At 41.3% G+C, this 23,236-nt stretch overlaps 4 protein-coding genes across 5 annotated transcripts; all 4 read left to right on the top strand.

Moving 5' to 3' along the window:
• Positions 1-45: 45 nt before the first annotated feature.
• On the top strand, positions 46-7,711 carry LOC143341212 (T-box transcription factor TBX1). The gene is made up of 4 exons (XM_076763944.1): positions 46-787; positions 1,627-1,964; positions 2,153-2,404; positions 6,103-7,711. Exons 1-4 carry the CDS (start codon positions 658-660, stop codon positions 6,607-6,609), a joined length of 1,227 nt encoding a protein of 408 aa, XP_076620059.1. The 5' UTR covers positions 46-657; the 3' UTR covers positions 6,610-7,711.
• Positions 7,712-11,732: 4,021 nt separating this feature from the next.
• LOC143340905 (splicing factor ESS-2 homolog) lies at positions 11,733-15,469 on the top strand. Of its 2 annotated transcripts, XM_076763302.1 has the most exons (3): positions 11,733-13,706; positions 13,815-14,973; positions 15,043-15,468. In XM_076763302.1, the coding sequence occupies exons 2-3, from the start codon at positions 13,820-13,822 to the stop codon at positions 15,338-15,340; spliced, it is 1,452 nt and encodes a 483-aa protein (XP_076619417.1). In that variant the 5' UTR covers positions 11,733-13,706; positions 13,815-13,819; the 3' UTR covers positions 15,341-15,468. The 2 variants fall into 2 exon arrangements, with proteins under 2 accessions (XP_076619417.1, XP_076619418.1); XM_076763303.1 differs by lacking the exon at positions 11,733-13,706 and having other exon boundaries at positions 13,817-14,973; positions 15,043-15,469.
• A 403-nt stretch (positions 15,470-15,872) lies between these two features.
• LOC143340904 (uncharacterized) lies at positions 15,873-18,269 on the top strand. The gene is made up of 5 exons (XM_076763301.1): positions 15,873-16,108; positions 16,184-16,682; positions 16,788-17,422; positions 17,496-17,880; positions 17,950-18,269. Exons 1-5 carry the CDS (start codon positions 16,006-16,008, stop codon positions 18,185-18,187), a joined length of 1,860 nt encoding a protein of 619 aa, XP_076619416.1. The 5' UTR covers positions 15,873-16,005; the 3' UTR covers positions 18,188-18,269.
• Positions 18,270-19,785: 1,516 nt separating this feature from the next.
• On the top strand, positions 19,786-20,864 carry LOC143341365 (uncharacterized). The gene is made up of 3 exons (XM_076764252.1): positions 19,786-19,941; positions 20,090-20,361; positions 20,441-20,864. The coding sequence occupies exons 1-3, from the start codon at positions 19,786-19,788 to the stop codon at positions 20,553-20,555; spliced, it is 543 nt and encodes a 180-aa protein (XP_076620367.1). The 3' UTR covers positions 20,556-20,864.
• Positions 20,865-23,236: the final 2,372 nt, after the last annotated feature.

The following is a 23,236-nucleotide window of genomic DNA, read 5'->3' as shown; positions in this document are numbered from 1 at the left end:
AATGATGTCCCGATGATAAGCCACGAGGTGTAGTCGACTCGGGGGAGTTCTTTCTGATTCATCCGATGTCGCGTTCACGCCGCGACGACTTTAAGCCCTTGTCAGCGTCCGGATCCCGAGGTGAAGACAAGTCCTGTTGACGAGAGGTGTGAGGAGCCCGTCGACGATGTCGAGCATCCTCTGATAGCCGCACAGGATCTCGAATCTCGCTGATTGCCTCGAAACCGCTTAACAACCGGCCGCGAAAGATAAGCGTCCTTCGTGTCGCGCGACCGCCGATCTCTTTTTTACTTTCTCCGTTAATCGTTCGCCACGTGCCAGATTGTTTTCGACTGGAAGGCAAATTGAGATTGTAAACAAAAGGAAAGGACGCGAGTGGCCGGCGGTGCCGCGCGTTGATCGTCGATTGTGACTGTGATCCGAGCGTGAAATCGATCGAAGGAAATTTTATCGTACGCGCCAAGTTCCCTCGAAGAATTCGAAGTTGAATAATTTGCTCGGATAAGCGACAGGAGACTTCGACGGAGTTATTGTGCTTTGGAGTGATCGGAAACAAGTGCTCGAGTTCAGTCACCCGGGCTTACAAGAACGGTTGCAAATGGTGAATCAGTGAGAAGAGGAGTTTCCGTTGTCGATGCTGTCAGAAAATCGTTGAGGATGCAACAGCAACACGAGCCGCGGCACGACATCGCCGCAGATTGCTGTTATCAGCAATGGACGCATCATCAGACTCACCACTCGGCTCAGCCCATGACGAGCGTTCCATCCCCTATGCAACAGATGGAAGGTAGGACTCTCTTGGGTACTGACGGGATTTCGAATCTATAAAATGATAAAAAAATCGGGTTACTTAAAAATCTTGAAAGTCTAAAGTTTAAAAGATTTTATAATAACCCACGATCGTTAGTGTACAAAATAATAATTCTAATCAAAGGCACACTTTTCATTCAAAGTACGATAACTCTGCAATAAAAAATCGTACATCGACTTTTAAGGGGTCGTTGTAAAGGGGAAGATTTTCCCTTTAAAATCATTGCAAAACGAAACCTGAAAAATATTTATTACACTCTGTGCACGCTATGATACTTTGCATTCTATTTTCACGGCATAAAACTGCTATTTAGGCAGAAAAAAAATTTCGTTGTATCTTAACTTCTTAAAGAAATATTGTAAACCACCATATTAGGCAACGCGTTAACTATCCAGAAATATTTTGAACAATGCTTGGCACTCGATGTGACAATGATCTATAGTTAATATTTTATTTCTACGTACCAGTGTTTTTCAAAGGAGCACAAAAGAAAATTCTCTCAACAGTTTGGAAACCACTGGTACACAGTGTCCCAAATGATCGCTGTCATGCGTTCGTGACGTTAATCTGCCAAGAGAATTGGCCCGTCACGCATATTCGACACGCGGTGGCAAACGCGTTAATCGTTGAACATTGTTAAGAAAATTGTTTCACGATCGTTAGAAGACGTTTCTTCCTGGAAACGTTGGAACGGTCGACTAAAACGACGAACAGTTTCGCGTCGGGACTTTCGACTGCAGCTCGCTGCTTGAGCGCGGTTTCGATTCCGTTCGAGTACGCGAAGAGCCGTAAAAGGTATTTAATTATCGTTTCAGCGTGTTTGCAGACCGCGGGAAGGGTGAAACGGTCCCGTAGTCCGAACATGCCAAAAACCTCGATAACCCCGCGCGTCGTTAATTCGTCGATTTCCTCGACGACTCCCACAGAATCACGGAACGATAGCAATAACAACAATCGTCACTACGGCGATCACCATCCGAGGGAGAATGGCGCAAACGTGACGGAAGAAGTCGGTTCGAAGAGGCCTCTTCATTCCGCTTTGGTCGGTGCCGGCGCCGCTCTCGAGGCGAAACCGCTCTGGGAAGAATTCCATCAATTAGGGACAGAAATGATCGTCACCAAAGCTGGAAGAAGAATGTTCCCTACCTTCCAGGTCATTGCTATGCTCGTTACTTTCGAAATGTTTACGACTTCTGACGTTCAAGTCGCCGTTAGAAGCAATTCTCGACACCTCGCGTAGAACGTAGACGTTCGAGAAATATTGCTGCGGCGGTCCGCGGGCGAAAGGGTCGTCGAGAAGTGGTTCGATTCTGAAAGAACGGAATTCTGATTAATGTGCAGTGCCGATTTTTCGGGTTGGACCCCAATACGGATTATCTGCTGGTGATGGACTTTGTGCCCTGCGACGACAAGAGGTACCGGTACGCTTTTCACAGCAGCGCTTGGGTAGTCGCCGGTCGTGCGGACCCAGTATCACCGCCAAGGATACACGTGCACCCGGACAGTCCTGCGAGCGGCGCTCACTGGATGAAACAACCCGTTTCGTTCGACAAACTGAAGCTCACGAACAATCAGCTCGACGACAACGGACACGTAAGCTAAATATTTCATCTTACAGAAACCCCAAATGAGTAGCTTCTTCCGCACTCTAATTTCTTTATCAATCACTGCGTACACGGTGACAGGAAAATAGGTCCCACTTTGAAAGATCCTGTAAACACAGGCCCGGAAATACTTCCTTTCCAAGATACAAACATGTCTTGTTTATAAATCGCTTAAGTCCCACTCGGAGACATTGCTGCCCAAATTGTACAATATGACAAACGTGAGAACAAAGTAATATTTATTGGTTTTCCGAGCAAATTCTTTTGGGGCAGAGTATCCCTGATGTTTTAATCCAAGTTGGATTATTAACAGTAATGTTCGAACGAGCTGACGGAGGAACGATGTCGGTATCCGTAATTAATTCCGAATGCGACACAAAAGAGAAACACCTACGCGATAAAGTGAAACGTGGGATGCAAAGAAGGGAGCCTCTGCGTCGCGACGCGACGCGTCGGTGTAACGTTCCACGTGTTTGTCGTTTACGGACGAGTTCCCCTTAATTGACCTGAGATACGAGCCCTATCTTCCGCGAGAAATTATAAGACCGCGAGAGACGGCCGGGTAACATTTTTACGTGACGTCCCGTCGATTTTTTACTTTCTACGGTTATTATTCATGGAAGAGATTCAAATTGTTATCTACTCTATGCATCTTGGATGAAAAATCACCGTTGAACGGGTGCACCGGGTACGAGCTAGTACAATGAAGCATGGTTCCATTAGAAGCTATTATCGTCTTGCGAGTAATTAGTAGCAATAATTGTTTTAACACGTTACGTTCTTCGGATTTATGCCCTGTTGGCGGACGAATCGCTACTTGAAGTCAATGACTACTTGACGCTTTACTTTCTACCTTCGATATTACTACAAAAGCCTTTAATTTCGCTGGGAATGAATCGACTTCGGTTTCGGTCGTCCGGTACCCGCGTATTTCATAGGCGGATCACACTCGCGATTTGTATACTCTTTGAATCTTCTCTTGTCCGCGCCTTATTAATCCAGCTCCTCTGTCGCCAAGAGGAACTGCAATAGAAACTACACCGCCTAACGCAAGTAACGTAAACACGCGTAATATAAACGAAGCTTTGGAGGCCTGGGAAAAAGACGGCAAAGTTCTCTGGAAGACGTGTTTACGGTTTTCGAAAGAATCACCAGCGCGAAAGAATTCCTCGCTTTGATGGCCACTTGAAACGATAAATCCAGCCCGAATGAAAGGGTATCGAACTGCTCCGTGGCAACGTCGTTGCTTCGATTCTGAAAACAGCCAAAACTATAAATTCGTGTCTCCATAGGCAGGGATCCGTTTAACATTTTACTACCTACCAAATTTCAAGCTTCCCTTTCTTATGTGACTTTGCCAGCCAGCCGTCATCAGCCGCTATCACGTGTATGTGATTTCACGGTTGCAGTCATCGTGTCATCATCCGCCATTATTACGTTTGTCGAGGTTCGAATTTCATCTCGCGTGCTCATTATAGTATCGCAACATTTACAATCCCGACCTCGCAATTTCACCCTTCTTTCGTACAACCCGATGTCTCCGTGTTCGCGTTTCGTTTTGTTGCTTTAATCTGTCGAACAAAGAAATAAAAAGGAAACGTCGAACACGAGAAACAGATTTGTTTTAAGGGGCAATTTGTTACGCTCTACTTCGTGCGTCGAACGTCGAGAACCTCTCGATTCCGTTTCTCTTCATTGTGTCCTAATGCACCTGCGGTTGCGCCAAAAATAATCGTCCCTACGTATCCGTGCCAAATTCAACGTGTCAGGCACCATTGCAAATCAAGCGGTTCGGCACTGAGACGTATTGGCATACCAATTAATGATTCGATTTCGCTTCGATCGGTTCGGGTCGAGTTGGGTCAGGTATCGGGTGCATTGGTCAGTCGCGAGTCAAAAGGAGGACGACGCGCGGTACCCTCCAAACATTATCGTCAGCCACGTTCCAGAACGATGTCGCGACTCCTTTTCTCAGGAGTGATTTTCATCTGGCTGGTTCTGATACTGATCTATTTGTTTCAAAATCTGAACAACCACGCTCTCGTCCAACGCATCGTCGATTATTATAAATGCGAGTCGATCACTTTCGCGGACAAAGTCGTACGATGACTCTGTCAATTTCGATACAGGACTCTCGAAGCGAGACGAATCAAATTACCGGTACGAGTTTCGTCATTTTTATTTTATCGTTCGGAAACAACGGGTCTGCGAGTTGTGGACAGAGTCACGCACAGATTACACGATATAATAATTCTCGCACGTTTTAAAGATTTACAATTATAATTATACCGCAATTGGACAATGTAGTGACAATTGTGACAAATGTAATTCGCGTTTCGACGGTTTCGAACCACCGCGCGATGGCGTGCTCCGCGAAACGGGGATCCCCCGTGCCTTTGGCTCTGCGTTCCGTTCGAAGATTTATCGCTTTACGCGCGGAAAGAATTTTGACTCGTGGTCGTCGGGCCCCTCTTTCACGTGCCATCGAGCAGTTTGTTCCTTTAATTGCGCTTAGAGAGACACGCCACCAGGCTTCGTAAAAAAATTCGTCGGGGTCAGAATCCAGCGTTCGAAACTCTCGACGATTCTAGTTTTTTAATTGGGGAGGGGGCTATTGCGTCGTGGTGTGTCTCCTGTTGGGAAACGCGACGAAAATCCGATACTTCGCCCGTTGTGTTCTGTTCGAAGAAACGACGTCGACGGTCGGTGTACGTAGAAACGGCGAGAAAAGAGAGCAGATAGCGACGGGCGGGGGTGTGAGAAGGCAGAAAGAAAATCGCGCGCTCAAAGATTCTCTGGTCGACCGTGTCGGAAGGCCACACACAAACGTACGCACACGCTCTTCGCGAGGATGACTCTTCTTCCTCTCTTCGTCGCCCCTCTACCGTGGTTCTGTTCTTTTCGTGCATCCAAAGAGACACATGCCCGGGCATATGCTCGTAGAAAAGTGTGTGCAAGAGGAAGGACGAGGGTGTCGGGTTGCCAGAGTGGGTCGGGGGTTAGTTTTTACACTAATTAGTCACCGAGTCTCTCGTGGCTGTCAAACATTGTGACCGCCCCCCTGCGGTGGGCCCTTCCTTCGAAACAAGAAAGGTCCTCACGTGTACTTTTTTTCTTTTACATTTCCCTTGCTCCTTGGAACTACCATCGTCTTCCGATAACGATTACACCAGATGATCGTGGAAAAGACCGTGGGGCCCGTATTTTATAAACTTGTCCTGTTCGGATTTCCCGAACGTTTTTATGCTACTTTGTTGCGATCAGCTTTGGTCGAAGTTTACAGGGTTGAAACTACCCTTCAAAGTTTTACCTTCCTCGAGATGCCTTGAACGCTGTTTAGATACGATTTTTGGTATGAAGTAGCAAACTTTGATTTACTTTGTTGGATGACCAACGCGACCATATAAACACTCAGCCACATCACAAACATTACTCATTCATTACTCTTCCTAGGACACACTGACCCTTGACCATCGTCCCTACCTCTACCTATCTCTAGCAATAGTATATAAAAGCTTGCAATATTGAAGAATCGTGAGAGTCTAGTACTTAGTCGACCTAATACAAGTTGTACAAGTTTCTTAAGAAAATGAAGTGTTGTCAATTCTACTGGAATCCAACAACTTCGTAAATAAATGACTTCCCAAACAGTAAGAATATTAATCCAGCTGGGAAACAATTTTCCAGATAATCTTGAATTCCATGCACCGGTATCAGCCACGATGCCACGTGGTGGTGGCACCCTCGCCCCCCGGTTCCGGTCCGGATCCCCGCACGGAGAACTTCAAAACCTTCACCTTCCCGGAGACGCGATTCACCGCGGTCACGGCTTACCAGAATCACCGGATCACTCAGTTGAAGATCGCCAGCAATCCATTCGCGAAAGGCTTTCGGGACTGCGAGTCGGACGAGTGCGACTCGGTCACGGTCTCCAGTATGCAGAACCCCGCGAAGAGGCCCGCCACCGGAAGCACCGGCGTTCTGTCGTCGAGTTACGTGAACGCCATACCAACGGTGCAGATCCCGGGTATACCGAGCCAGGAACACCATCAGTTTTACGGAGCCACCGCGGCAGGACCTTGGGCTTATCCTGCGCACCATGCCCAACCAGCCGCGCACATGAACTCCGTTCACTATCCCGCGCATCCTCATCATCCTCATCCTTCCGGGGCGTCGTTGTACGGGCCACGATAATTCGTACTTGGAACTTCCTCTTCTGGAATCTTCCGGTGAACTGAACGCGACCGTCGCGAACCGTACACTAAAAAAGGTGAAATCTTTAATATTTTTGTAAGATTTTACGATTTTCGTACGATGCCAAAATGGCGTGGAATAGCGTAGAACGCGAGAAACGGAGTGTCGCGGAGCCGTGCCTTACGAGAGAAGATAATGCAGGGGAACGTTCGTGAAAACTATACCAAAGATAGTGCCAACTAAGTTTAAGTATGTAATATAAAAATAACTTAAATTATATTCGTAACCAAAGTGTCTTAATAGGTAAGATGAAAAGAGCGATTTTAATCCGGGCCCTACTGAGATATAAATTTCTATGGCAATGATAGTTTTTGTATTATTAAGTTGTAAAATGTCATTGCTATATAAATTTACTTACAGGCCCTACGATTACTCAAGTACGTGGTTCGAAGTCACGTACAGGTAGGATCAGGGTTAATTTAACACGATGTAGACCGTTCTTATGATTAATTTCTTGTTACGCAAGATCTCTCGGTAAACCGTTACCGTATTTACAGCGTGTACTATTTATTTAACAGATACTTATTCCTAATACATTGTCGTACTTGAGATATATTACCGGTGACGAAGATACTTTTGTAAATGACCATTTACCGGAAGACCTTGCAAAGGTACAAAGAAAATAAAATCCGTGGTTGGTAACATCAGTGTTCAAGATGATCGAATCACGCGATACAAATCGGTTGTTGGTGTCGTAGGTCCGTAGCACGACGGTCGAAAAAGAAAGTGCCTTTTGTAGGAGCAAAGTGCATCTATTTATACAAGGTGTCTGAAATGCCAAACGAGCCTAAAACGCTCTCGAGCCAAGTCGGGAAAGTAAACGCACCGTGACAACCCATGAGAGAGCTTGGCCGCTAAGTGCCTTAATAAATTATCCCCCAAGTATCGTGTGCCATTGTGTCTCGGAACTTTTTTTCCCTTCGAATGTTACGCTCTTTCCTCGAGAATCCGCTAATATTAAGAAACTCAAGAGCGCTTGGGTTGCACAACAGTCCTGTACGTATTCGAAAAAAAAAGAGAAGTGTATGGAAATAAATGTCAACGTGATGTCGAGTACCCGAGTTTAAGACCGATTTTTTACCACTTCTCAAGATCCCCCATTTCCTAAATTTTCGTGCACGAACAGTCTTTCCGTTCATCTTGGTGAAATATGCAGCCATATTTCTGTAAAAATACATGTTTAATAAATTGCATATCACGGAGACTCGAACAAGCGAGTAACAAAGATTACAGCCACGACGATCGAAAGTTCTATCGCTCTTATTTGGAAACCCTTCTTTTAAAATATTTGCATTTAAGTTTAATAAAAAAAAAATATCGCAGAATGCAAATGCCAAATCGCTGAACAACCTTTTGGTAAACGACTGCGTGGTGTGCGGTTGTTTAACACCGGTACTGTTAAAAATGACACGCTAATGCCAACGAAGCGATGCGAAGCGACACGGAACCCGAGCGTCTGACGCGACACGTCGCTGTCGGTTCCTCCGCATTGAAAAACGGACGAACCGACGTGCCTCGTGATTGATGGCCACGCGAAGAACCCGTTGTGTAAACATATTATAAACGTATCCTTAATGACTCTCGGTGAATATTTTCCACTCGTGCATTCACGAAGCGCTTTGCAACTCGTGAGCGAGCTGCACGCGCGATGTGGCAAACAACAGAAATAACAAAAAAGGAAATCCACCGAATCAAAGCGATTAAAATTACCGGTTCGCGTTTAAATTAGATTTCTGCTTACTTCGACTCCCGATTCGATCGACGCGAATTCCAACGCGAGTCCAAACACGGCAAATCGTGGATCGCGAGCCCGCGATAATGATCTATGTTGTCCGCAGCACCTGCAAACGATTTACGGTAAATACTGTTCGCTTGGAAAATTAATTTATATATTCAGAAATTCCAGATACGTGTATATTTATTTCGTCGGTGTTTGTTTAACTTTTGGCAAATCTGTTGCGTCAGCGATAACGTCTATTGTTTGCCAAGAAAGATCGAGAGGCCAAGTTTCGACGATTGGCGGCGGTTTCTTTCGTGCAGTAGTGGAAAAGAGAACGTGGAGGACAATCTCGTGTTACGAGGAAACCCGGTGCAAGCGCAGACTTTTCGTCTACAGAGAGACCGCGCTTATCGGTGACGCGTGACGGCGCCGGCAATAAAAAGCGGCCGTCGGCCTATCTTCGCTCATTCTTTCATCTTCCTCGTAGGTGCCAGGCCGGCTCAGCCCTGTGAAAGTTAACCCTCGACAGGGTTAGGTGACCCCGCGCTGCTGGTGGCACTTCTCTTCGCGAGAACCAGCTGCCCTCAAAGACTTTAAATTCTTTAAACGCGCCATCGGGCGTTTTCTCGATAAACGGAACACCGACAGCGTTACGACATACGCAATCCGCCGACTCTGAACGTTCGATTACTCGATCGTTACTTCCCACAGATCCAGATACAGTTCGAAAATAAACTGTAAATGTTAACAGATTGAGGATCTGAAATAAGTCTGGGGAAACCTTTTCAAGAGGTCTTGTTCGGCACGAGAAGATATTAGGGGCGCGCGTATAGTAACTTCTTAACCTTGCTGTATGTATTTGCTATCTCAGCGAGGTCCTATATGCCTCGAGGACCTCCAACGGAGTGTCTAGAATTTCTCACTTTTTCGACCACCCAAAATTTTGGCCAAACGATGGCCTCTTAAGGCCAACTTGTACTTTGCATTTGAAATGCAGATGAAAAAAATGTTTACGCTTTTCTCTGTGGATGAATCGTACGAGATGCCCGTCTAAATTCGCCTGTACGACGTATAATTAACGGTAAGCAATAACACGGCTCACTTTCTTCGTGCGGTGTAAACCGACAAGCAAGATCGGAACCAAGGAGAAATAAAATGATAGATGGCGTTCCGTGGAAGACAACCGCTTAATAAATCTCTCTGATTTTCCGGTAGTAGCTCGTTGGTCGCGGATCAAAGACCGACAAATGAATCGCTCGGTAGATGGAAAAAAAAGGCCGAGGAGAGAAATGGAGGAAAAAGAAGGAAAATGCGTGCGAGCGTGCGTGCATCCGTAAACCGAAACATTTCGGGGGAGTTGGAGGGTGAGGTGTTGCGTTATCCCACGAGCCATGAATCCGTCATCGCTAGCTACCAGAGGAAATACCGCTGGGTATACGGTGCGACGACTGCCGGAGCTTTTATAGTTTTCACGCGGTTTGATACAACCAAATGGTTTTTGAACCTTCGGCCAGAACACCTCCGTTTTCCGTTCTCCGCAATTTAACCGTCGATTGAAACGGTGTACAGTAATGTTCCTCGAATTGGTACAAACTTTCTTCTGCAAGACGCTACAAAGCAATCCTCGCCGCTTGCATCGAGCGAGCTTCGACGCAGAGACTCCCACCTATAAATTGTTCGATAAAAATTACAATTAAATTATGTTTCATAGAATAGAATACAACATGAACTTTGCCTGTACGAATATTCGTCCAGGTACTGTAAGTCACGACGAAACGGAACAGTCGCCATTGCGTAGGGTTTTAACCGAGCTAGAGAAAAGAGCGAGGCTGCTTTCCAGAATCGGTAACGTTTTTGTCAAAAAAAGAAAACATTTGTTATTTCGAGAGACAGGGAGAGGCTTCCGTTTCGGTGCAAAGATCTCGAAAGAAGACGAGCGGGTAGATCTAGAGGGGCTCGTACGTTGGTGGCGCATACGACGAGCAGAAGTTCATATCCTGCGGTACCAGCCGCACGAATATGGCTGCAATGACAGATTTACAGATTCCAGCCATCGGGCTGGTCGCTTCTTCGGGATTCTTAAAGCGTACGTTCAACGAGCGAGATGTGCCTTGGATGGCCGGAGTGCGCGTCAAATCGCACCTCGACTGTTTATGCTTTACGTCCGCAACCTTCGTCTCTGTCTACTTCTTAAACTTCTTCGTTGTCGTCATCGTCCTCCGCTCCGTTTCTCGTGTCTTGCGTTTTATTTAAACGTCGAGTTGTCACGAAACTTCCAGTCGAAGGCTATCGTTCTTCGGTTTCGTTCGGGAAAAATTTGTATCGTTTTGTGTGCTGTCGTTCTTTTCGGATAAACGAGCATTCGAGGTTGTACCGGCAACAGTAACGTTATATGTAACGTTTCCTTGAAATTACTTCTCAAATACAAGTTGACCCAAAATTAGAAATAGGGTCAAGGCGATTCTATGGTTCGAGATCGGACAAAAATTAAGAATGACAAATTTGTATTAAGGTTTTCGTTTGCTCCGCTGATCTTGCGCCTCCCTGTATATACAGCGTGTCAGCGGGCCGAAAAGTCAAAAGGAGTAGTTCGTAGTAATCCCAGAGGAATCGTAGGTGACCGATATAATTTACCACGAGAAGTAACGAGCATCGTCGTTATTCGTACTCCAGTCTTATTAGCAACAACAGAATAACTACGGGTTAGCGCCTGTCGACTCATCCTCCTTAATTGCACGGCGACAGGTGACTTGGAACAAATATGATTTAAAATTGGATTGCATCGTAAATTTAACTTCGTGCCAAAATGGCAAATGTCCCTATTTTTCTCTTCTCCTAGATGCATGCTACTTCCTGGACCGGGTCCATCTTTACTATTCTAGCGATACATGTTCTTCCGATTCATTAGGCGTGGGAACCAGGGATTGAAAAGATTCTAAAAATAACTGCTGCTATGATACTATTCATTTCTATATAATGTTAATTCTACATGTAATAATTAACCCCTTAACGTTCATGCCCGAGTCTTACTGCTTTGAACAACGATATTTGTTTAATCTAATGGTTTAAGGGATGATAATATTTGTTTTTTTTCAAATTATACGTTGGATACAACATTGTAAGTAACAAAAACCGCATTTTTAGAAACAAATCCAATAAAGAAAACTGATCATTCTCGGTTAATACGAAAAATATGAGCGTTAAGGGATTAAGCCCGGAGTTGAGTTGAATCGGAAGAGTCAGTTTGTAGTGTTACGGTGTCCGTCGTGAGTCAATCTTTGAATTAAAATTATTAAGAAAGAAAATGAGTAGGAAGAAATGTGAAATTGTCTTCACTTCAATGCGCAATTGGAAACTGCGGTTCAATAACCGTAATTTAAGCCGTAACCAATATAGTACCAAAATGGAACCGAAATAGAACCGTAACCAATATAGTACCGAAATGGTACCAAAATAGAGCCGATACCAGAACCGATATTACACTAGAATTGTTATTCCAACAACAATTATAACGCTATTTCGATTCTTCGTAACTATTTCGAGAACCGAGATCGATATTATAACAGTTTTCGATCCCTGGTAGGAACCACTGGCAGAAAATTTCGTACGACGCGTAAATCTGAAAATTTAATTGATTGTAAACGCGCATAGCAGAAAGAAAATGGAGAGAAAGACGGACATGTCTGTTAGCGCCATGAAAACTGTCCAAGCAAGCCAAGTATCCGAAGACAGACACTGACCGTGAACCACGAGACCTAAAAGAAGTTTACCTTATGTCGTAAATAGAGGGGACGGGATGGGACGTCTTTCTTAACTCCTCTTGCTCTCGGTGTCGGTTGACACTGCCACGTGCTTCGCGTAACGCGAACCTTCAACTATCACGATCTTCCGTTTAAATTTTACGTTAAATTTCACGTTCACGGCATCTATCCGTAACATTTGGCATGCTGTCGCCACTGTCACGCGATCGTCTAAAATGTTCATTAAATGACAATAACTACGTATTAGTAATTTGGAATCGTCGTCGATTTAAATTACCTTCAACTTCGATCGGTGCTTTGTTCCGAGCCTCTTGTATATTATTTTCTTTTTTTATATCTATCCGTTTCTTTACTTGTACCAAATTGGAGTAACGCTGTTCGAAATAATAAACGAGAATGATGCGTTTGGCGGGGGCAGAAATTCGGTAAAATTCAACGTACATCGAATCTGCGATAAAACCGAAAGAAAAGAGAAACAACACGCGTAAGGTAGACCTCAAAAGATTTTCGCTGTAACATAGTCGGCAGGCATATCCTATCTCGCCGCTGGAATCCTCATATGTCTTTCATCGTGCCTTTCCAACACCTCGGAGCCTCCCGAATCATTTTGCTCGGTCTCTCTTCCTCTTTTCTTCCAAGAGCCCGTGCCTCGAGCCACAGCAATACGAGAAGGCAATCATATCCCATCCCACTGTCTCAGCTCGACCAAAATATCGCTTCGACTACTTACCGAGTGGCCAAACCCAGGGCCGTGTTTGCACGGCGCGTCATGGAGCGATACATCGATCCCCACTACCAAATTCAAATCATACCCACGTTAATTCTTCCTTTGCTCTGTATTATACTATTCGATTACTTCTGATTTTCTGTTTGATTTCTCATCAATTACATACGATCGGAATTTCTGTACCTTCTCCAAGTTCTCCAATTATTACGTATGCACTATATAACTCGTAATATAAAACTTGCTATCAAAAATATAAATCTATACATTGATCTATCTTGGAAACTTTGAATATAATATAACCTGTTTTAATTCGAATTTGACAAACTTGTGCTTTCCATAACAACTTATCTTTGCATCTGCTGTTAACGGTAATTATGTATCGTTGTATGATTCATAAAAAAGAACTTTAAAAAATGGAATTCAATATAATGTGATTGTTTCAATATTCTTTGCTAATTTTTACATTTAAACAATAGGTCGATACAATGATAACGCAACACGAATTGACTACGTATGTAAATCGGTTACCTTGTTAAGTTCTCGCAATAGACGCATAACGACGCCACATGACACTAACAGTGGCTAGTTCTATATAGCATAGGTACATTATCCTTTGTTGGTTAAGTCTAATATTTGTTTGCAAGTGGTGTTCCCATCGTGTGCATGTATATTCCGTAAACTTGCGATTACGAAGAATAATTATGAAAAAGTTGCAAAAGTTTTCACCAATATTGCACGCGTGCTCGTATGAAAATGAATATAAAGTAAAAATGTAATATTAATGCACGGGAAGACGCATTTAAGAACATAACCTTACTTCTGGTAAAACGTAAATATAAATGGTTTTATCTTCTAAAAAATTATAATTGTTCAGATATTATTTTTTTATAGTTTTCCTAGCATTGTTCCTCTAAACACTGTATTATGCTTTTTGTAGATACAATGATGAATTCACCAGGATCTCAAGCCTTAGAGGCAGCCAAAAATATGACAGACCTGGCTGTATTTAAAAAACCAATAGGCGTTGCTAAAAGATATAAAAAAATGCAGCCAAAAATCTTAGACGAAGACGCATACATAAAAAAAATGGGTGAAATCATTCAAAGGGATTTTTTCCCTCATTTGGATAAACTTCAAGCACAGAATCAATATCTAGATGCATTGGAACAAAACGATTTGAAAAGAATGAGGGAACTTTATGAGAAGTATAGTTCTGGACGACCTTTAACTGAAAGACCTGCTAGTCCAGCAACATTTGAGACACCTATGAATAAAACAGAATCAGAGGATGAACAGTTCAAATCATCAAAACCATCAAAAGGTACACCTGCTAGTACAAGCGCAAAACAGAAAGATAAGGTAGAAACTAAAACTGGATTGGACTCGTATTTGAGCATGCACACAAGCGAAGATAATGCCAGTTTTGAAGAAATGATGGTGGAGGCAGAAAAGAGGCTCAAGCTGAAATATGCTTGGCTCTATGAAGCTGAAGAAAAGTCATTGGCATTGACCAATGATAAAAGTTCAGATACCTTATCCATTGAGAATGGAGATGAGAAGCCTAATCGATTGGACAGTTGGAGTTATAAAAATAAAAATTATATTATGTATGTTCCTGATGGAGTTGAATTAACTCCGGATGAAAGGATAGACTTAGCTAAGAAAAAACAAGTAGTAATACATGAAAACACAAGGCTCAGAACAAATCCATTCAACGAGCAGCAGAATAAGGAAACCATTAATGAATTGGCGAAAAATCAGTCAAAGGCTAATGATGGAAAGATCGGAGTTGACGGCAAAGAAATCGTTAGAAATCCAACTCCCAGAGTGAATGGATTTAGTTTTGTGGCAACTCCGAGTCCAAGACCCGGCGAATGCGAGAGTCCTCTGATGACCTGGGGTCAGATCGAAGGTACGCCGTTTAGATTAGATGGTGGAGACACACCTTTGTTAAGAACAAGTCAAGGGCCGTCGTTTCGAATGGCAGAACCTCCGAAAAGGGAACAGTTGGCATTACAGTTGGCAGAGAAAGCTGGCGAACGGCACAGAGACAGAAAAACTAAAGCCTTGCAGGCAGCTAGAAAATCATTGGCAACGTAAGTATTTTCGTGTAAATAATAGTATTTATAATTATTTGTATTAATTTTTACGATTTTCTGTTATAGACCATCGCCAAGATCGACTATAGATCGCCTGAGCACCATGTCTCCAGCAGCTAGAAGATTAGCTACACAAAAACTCCGTATTGCAAGTACACCGACTCCGCGGAGGGCTCCATCTTCAAGAACACCGTTGATAGGTATTAGAACACCGAGTACTCCGCGCATAAATACTCCTTCGAAATCTGAAAATCATATTGAATCTGAAAATAGTGTCATGCAATGCCAAGGTCCTGTTCTCACCGATAATCTACTTAATTTGCCTCTTCAGAGACAAAGAGCGTCGGATTTCTTTAATAAGTAAAACACAAAGATGTATTAAATTGTCATGTCAACACTACTGTATAATATTGTAAATATATTACTATATTACTGAACGAAAAATATTAACTTATATTATAATTACCGATTGTTTATATCATAAAATTAATATTTTATAATAAAATACTTGGACAAAAATGATCTGCAACGCCAAATAATTTTATTATTTTTGAAGAAATTTGATACTTACTATTGAACTGAATAATTCTTGTAAGGGTAAAATAATTACTCTAAATCTTCTATAATCCAAATTATGTGACTTCACAAACTCGTGAAGTTATAGAGAGTTAGCGTTTTCATTCCCATTTGACCTTATTGCATATATGAACAATAATACGGAAGTAATACGGAAGTAGCGAACTTTCACGAAGATTGATTCATTCAGAATACGATGTTATATCATGATGTAAGTTTGAATTGACAAACATACATTCACTTACGTTTAAACAAACATATCTGCAATAAAGAAATAATTTAACTTCTCATCTCCAACGTATAAATACAGGAAGTATCAGAGCCATGTTTAAACAACAGGAAATAAAATTGATACTAACGGATTGTGCAATTCTTTCCCGAATTCGCCACATTTTCGTGTATATAAGGCAATCAAAATGAGGAACAGGACAAAACGAAAAGGTCCTCATCAATATGAAGTCTTTAACTCTGAACGCTCTCTTCGTTCTCGCGGTAACATACTCGTTGATCGTTCAGGCACAACAGCAGGATTGTACATGTGGAGGTTTAGGATCAGGTACAAAATTGAACGAAATTAATTCTACTATTAAATTCTACTATTAGATTTTCTATTAAATTCTATTAATTGTAGGTACAAATCCTTGCACTTGTAGCGAGACACTCGTGAAAGCTGCAAAATTGCCGACACCAACGTATTATGTCTCGCCGCAAGACATCAATGATGCTGCCGCTGTACGTAACAGTATAGACATATCAACTGCTACATCTCAAAATAGCTACTCTAATTCACAAAGCGTCAGCGTTTCTAATCCCATTACATACAGTAACATTAACTCTAATTCTCACACTGGTGGTACTTCAAACGTACACGTTAATAGTGATTCTACAACATACAGCAGCACTAGCTCTAATACATATAGTAACAGCGACAGCAGCACTAGCTCTAATACATATAGTAACAGCGGCAGCAGCTCATCAAGTTCTCCTGTAGCGACTGTTGCTCATACTGATATTATATCCGTTCCTGAAAGTTCTAGCAAAAGTAATTCTGGTTGTGGTTGTAATAAACAAACTTCAGAATCCATAGAAATTGACGATTCGATAAATTCGAATGTCAATGTTGTACCCAGGTATTCGAAAATATACGCTTCTTACGAATGTCTTGAGTTATTAAAACAACAGGATATACATATATTTGAAATACTACAAACTGAAATATTTATTTTTGTTTATAGTTTCCCACCGATTGGCGACTTATGTTACCCGCTTCCGGTTGATTCCCGTAGCGGGAAACTACTACTAGAGAAAACAAGAGTAACTCCGGCTCATCCTGGTAAAATCATTTGCAATAGGTGTAATCCGTCGATTCCTTATGAAATTTGTACAAATGTACTTACTGGAGAGATCACGAGTAGAGCAATTACATCCAGCACTTCGGATGCAACCAGTGGGTCTAGTCCTATAATATACGGGACAGCAAATCCTGCTGCATCTAGTAGATGGCTACCTGGAATATTTACTGCACCGTCTGAAAAAAATAGAGGCATTGCTGGAACAATGCCAGGGATACTTAGCAGGACTCAATTTGGATCATCTAAACATATAAATTCTGGAGCATTCAGTGGATCAACCTCTGGTTCGTTTAGTAGGTCAAGATTAGGATCATTTGGGAATGTGAATTCTGGAGCATTTGGATCGAAATTAGGGATACATGGAACTTCAAACTCTGGATCCTTTAATCGACCAAATTCTGGAATATTCAGTTTACCTCCTCTAGCACATATCAGTTCAAACACTGCAAGTGGATACAATCAACATACAGGAATATCTATGAGTAGCAGTTCTTCAAATTGTTTTGATGATGACACAGGTGTGTCAACAATTTAAAATTTAGAACCAAGTTACAAAATATAAAATGTTACGGTGTTTCTGTGTGTTTTCAGATGAAATTCCAGTAGATTATTCGTATCCTGAAATGCCAGCAGATGCAGTCTCTCTTACTCTCGCATACAAAAATCTTCGTGCTCCAAATGTAATTTATAGACAGGGGAAACAGTTTGTACCAGAAGATAAATTATCCTTTGGTCACCGAACAATGCCAAATGATGTGAAAAATGAGAAAAACATTCCGGACATTCCGGAAGAGAAACTAGTGACGGTCGAGAAACCTGTTGTAGAACTTAAACTAGCACCTCCAAGGACTGTTGTTATTGGTTCTTACGACGAACGAGAAGAAGCAAAACTCGCGGAACTTGAGGCGATCGAACGTGAAAGTATAACGCAAGAAGAAACTGCGGATCAAGTGGCAGATAGTCTTCTTACTTACAAGTAAGCTTAGTGTTTGCGGATTAAAATTTATGAAGAGAGTGTACTAACTAATGTATTAATTATTTATAGAGATCTGGGTTATGCACCAGTGGGCTCAATGTATATGAGGTCAAGAAACCACAACGAAATGATTAGTGGAGATATTAACGATAGCGGAGAAGAACCATGCGGTCCCTTAGGTCCACCAGTGCCAGATTATGTTCCAGGCGCAGTATTAATTCAACAAGAAGTTACCGACGATAATTTTGACAACATGAATCAAATGCAACAGACAAATCCTTCAAACTCTGGATCGTGCCCATCATGATTTATCAAACAACGTCGATTTATCTGCTTCTAAATCATTAAACAGCACTACTCTATGTACATATTCTCGAAAAACGACGATAAAAAATAAAAATATTTTAAATGAAAATTTGATGTTTTCCTATATTTAATTCCTGCAATAACAGGGTTATAAAATAAAACTATCTCTTGAAAATTAAATTAACAGATAGATGTTCAATTCTTATTAGTTTCCTAATAAATTAATCATTGAAAATTACCAACTATTCTAAGATTTCCAACAATCAAGGTTTTTCATTCTAACATACCATAAATAATTGAACGATCTATTAATAGAAGTACCTTATAAAATACACAGATATATGAATTATGAATCTTATTGCACATTTGTACAATTCTACCATAAATTATATTTAATGGAGTCTTCTTGGTCTGAATTTCATAAATAGAAAAGTTCCGAGAAATTTTAAAGATTTGTAAAATTACACGGCGCTTTCAACTGGCATGTAACTTGGAAAAAGAAAGACAGAATAACATTTGGTAGTATGTATCTGTTACGCCGTTACTGTATATCAGGATTTACGATGTTCCTATGACTTCGACTTCCGAGGTTTAAGCGAACCTGTCAACGCCTCGTGAAACGCTCTTTCGAGCGGGGTAAGAGAAATTTTTGGTACGAACAGATGGCAGAGCAGATTGGTGGGGTAGTCAGATCTTAGAATATGCTACAGTCTCTAAGATAGATAGAACTTAAAATATCTCCTTAAATTAGTAGGATATGCAGAACTTGAAATATTTTATTAATATGAGAAAACTACGGATATTTTATTAGATATAGAAAAGATAGTCTCTGTCACGTCCATACATACTGCCGCATACTGAATGAAAGATAACAAACTAAGAGGTCAAGAATATTCCTTATGAGTGCCAATAACAAAATCTTTATCCGTCATTTATCGATTAATGTAATCCAGTTATTTGAAATCTTCGAACAAAGCATAAAGATCATCATCTTTTACTCGACTCATTATTTAAATAATTTTTTTTTATCTAAATAATGCGTAAGACAACAGATATTTTTAAACTACCGTTTCCTTTGAAACATCATTATCGTAAATACATTGTAATCCATTAATGAAATGAAATGTTATCGAAAACGATATTAACCGTACGCTTTTGGCAACGATCTATTGAAATCACTCGACGGGACGTCTGTAAACGTTTTAATTTATGAACAATACAGCTTGGTAATAGCGTGTTATGATTTTGTATACTGATCGGTGCGGAACAGTTTCACTTACGTGTTTAAAACTCGTAACGAGCGATACGTGCGTTTTATCTCCTTTTTCATAAACACGCTCCGATGTTAACTTCCTCGGATGAAATTTCCTTTGCTTCCGCCTGTTTAAGCACGTTCCAAGACTGAGAAATTTTTAAATGGAAAAATTATGACTTGCGTTTACTTTTTTTTTTATTTACATACGCTTGAAAATGATGTAACGTAAACCGTCTAACCGGTCGAACCGATGATAAACAGGAAGAGGAATTGTTTTTTTATGAATGCGTATATTAAGAACGCGAGCTCACCTACCGCTAAATTTTAATACCGATACCAAAGATATGGTCATGCATTCGGGAACTGCGATTTGGATTTTTATCGCTTTCTGTTTGGTCTCTAATTTTAAAAATTGTTACAGCCACGAATATGATAGAGCCAAGATAGTGACATATGGCGATCCGTGTATCGTGTCACGGCAATTGCCAATTAAGATCGAGGTATGTGTCCACAACAAGTTAATGTCGATTACATTGACAATTTGAATCGTTCGAGTCTAATTCTTCGAAGACGCAGAAAACAACTGGTATTCCATGTAAAAAGAATCACACGTGTTTGACGTATAATTTTGTGATTCGATGATTTTAGGGGCCGAAACCACCCGCGAAAGAAGAGAAGATACCTATATCCTTGGATTTTAGGATTGTTTCGGATATGTACGTGAAGCCTCATCGCGTCGAATACCCGATTGCAATAGATGTACCACAAACAACTCCATCGCCGTCAGAAAAGAGCATTGCAAACTATACTTCAGAAAAAACATCTTACGTGTACAATACTTATGTTCCTCAAACCGCTAACATACAAGTCCCTCCTAAAAATTATAATTTTGCGGTTCAAGTTCCAGTTCAGATCAAACAGTAAATTTAACGATAACTTTTTTGCTAAATTCTCTACGTTTCTTATTTATAAATCTAACTTTCTATATTTCTTTTCTAGTGTTGATCCAGAGAGGCATGAAGGAATATTTTATCAACGATTGAGGGGACTCGCATCCCATGTCGATAGAATACTCGTTCCTGCTTGCGAGGTTTCGCCGTCGTATAAATGTTAAGCTATGTAAGAAATGTGACTTCTGTAAAATGTATTAAATGTTAATAAAATTGATAAAACTTCTTCTCTATCTCGTTTTCTCGTTGTTTACGGACTTTGTAAAATCCAAGAATTAGGCCCAAAGTTGTACTGTTACAGATTAATATATCAATTGCAACGATTATATAATACTTTAACGAATTATCGTATTAAAAATATGTAATCGCTAAGAAAACTGAATACGTGTTCCTTCGTGAATTGTCTTAAATCGACGTGGATAATTTAAAATAATCAAACAAAGTAAAATCTTGCTCTAATCGACCGTATCGCGTCGAACTTGATTCGCGTTAATTATTAATCTCTATTGTTGCTCGAGTTGCTCACGATCTGCGTGCTGTCTCTTAAAACGAGATAACAATCCCGCGAGTATATGAAGCTGTCCCCATCGACCGAAACCAACGAGAATCCTTTTCGATAGGAATAATGAAGAACGAGCGTTCGACGATTTTTTTTACCTGTTTGGTACTATTTACTGCTAGCCTCGTTATAGCCAATGAAGATCCAAGTACCGAAAGGAAAATCATCGATGAAGAGATAAGAAATTCATCGTCTGAATTGGGTCCGGAAGATTTACTCGATTCTCAACAACCGAATTTCCAATTCACACTTCCAATTTCGGTAATTTTTAATTTATTACTATTCTTTGCTGTTAATTAATCCCTGCATGCATAAAAATGTATTATCTCTTTCCTATTGCGTTACCATAGATACCTGGAAGCTATGAGGAAGAAGCAACGAAAGATCCATTGCTGAAAGAAATATTGAAAGATGCAAAACAGGTAAAATTTATCGCCTATTGTATCGTGGAAATATAGAATAATTTATTGTAACCAGCGAAATACTTTTAGAATGTTACAGACGAATCGAGCAATTTGCGTCACTCAAGAAACTCACTGTTGGACGAGCTTTCGGAAAACAAGTTCACCGATATGCAACCGACATCGGCCTTGTCGTCATTGGGACAACAGCAAAATTGTTCCTGCGAGACGGAGGCCTTAATGTTTGGCTATAAATATGAATCGAAAATCATTGCGTATACAATTGTTTGCGAAACGAAGAGACTCTTTCATTACCTATTAAGCGCATGTTATAACTTGAAGATTGAATTACCACTGGATCTACTATTCGATGAGAAAGAGCAAGGAAAAATTCCAACATCGTTAAGTGACTTACTATCCGACGGAAATCTACTAAAAATCATAGAAGATGCTACAGCGCGTTTGGAAAAGCTGCTAGAAAACCCTGAGAATCTAAAAATTTTACCTGATATCATCAATATGTATATTCCTTTGCCTGAAATTCAAGGAACTTTAGACCGACTAAAAATCGCTATCGAGAAATTCATCTACCATGTCCAGGGATTGTTGGAATCCATCGGGCCAAACCAAGACATAAATGCTTTCATCGACATTTTAAAGAGACTGATGGAAGAAATTTTCGACGCGAAGCAAGGTGCATTGAATTTGTTGAACGGGAATTTACCAGCGCCTGTTGAAAATATAATAAAGATACTATGGAGGGCAATTTCGTTGATAGGATCGTTATTCCATAAAGTGTCCATTCAAGACTTTTTCTATCAAGTTTGTACGAATTTAAAGGAATTCATCGATAGCATATTCGAATATTATAATGGACATCATACTTCTGGATTTCTACAGGCTATAATTACCGCGGTGCAAACCTTTGTTTCAATCTTTTTAAAGATTTTCTTACCGGATATCTCTCACAAGATACCTTGGATAAATTGGGATCACCAAAATAGTTCCATGCCAGTGTCGAGAACCACACCGTTGCCGTCGTTCCCAGGTACTCCAGGCTATGAATGTAACTGTCCGAAAACGAACGATGATCTTCTGGGTTTCTTTTCTTTACCCTCGTCGAGTATGAGTCCGATGGATACCGAAGCAGAAACATCGGTTTCTAAACCAATTGTAGTGCCCCACTCGGAGAAACTTTCGGATTTATTCTCAAATCTTATGGGCTCTTCAAAGCCGAATCACTCTCCTCTGTCGTTGTTCGCCACACCCCCACCACCGCGATACGGTTCTCCAGTTCAACCCCAATCGTTTTTAAACCTTCCATCAAGAACTGTACTAGATTCTCTTCCAAGCACCGAGTCGCCTTCAGAAATGTTTCCGAGCAATATCCCTAGCAAACTTTTTGAATCATTCTTCCATCCCATCGGTGCAACAGGAACTACTTCAGACGGTGCTTTGCGACCCGGGTCCTCATCAACCACGCCATCTCCTGCAGACAACGATGTTCCATCTTCTTCGTCGAATACGCAGCCAAACGGTAAAATCATGAATTTCTTCAAATTTCCATTCTTCCCAACGAGAACTTCTCAAGCGTCCACCTCCGTTCCTCAGTTTGAATCCTCTTCTACCGAGACGACGCCTGTTACACTTTCTGTGAACAGTGATAATCCACGATCTATGTCAAGTATATTACCCGAAGGTTACATCCCATTGCTACCACCGTTACCTTTAGGAATTCCGCAAAGTAATCCCTTAAATTACTCTGCGCAATCCGACCTCCTTTCTTCCGCTGATAACGTTCCACGTTTGCCACAATTTTTAGTTCGTCCATCGGAAGAACCATCTCAAAGTGGTTCCACCGGTTATCCTCCACAAAATTCTTTGT

Source organism: Colletes latitarsis, chromosome 4 (genome assembly GCF_051014445.1).
Source record: "Colletes latitarsis isolate SP2378_abdomen chromosome 4, iyColLati1, whole genome shotgun sequence".
In the NCBI taxonomy this organism is placed as follows: domain Eukaryota; kingdom Metazoa; phylum Arthropoda; class Insecta; order Hymenoptera; family Colletidae; genus Colletes; species Colletes latitarsis.
This window is presented reverse-complemented; position numbering and strand designations above follow the sequence as displayed.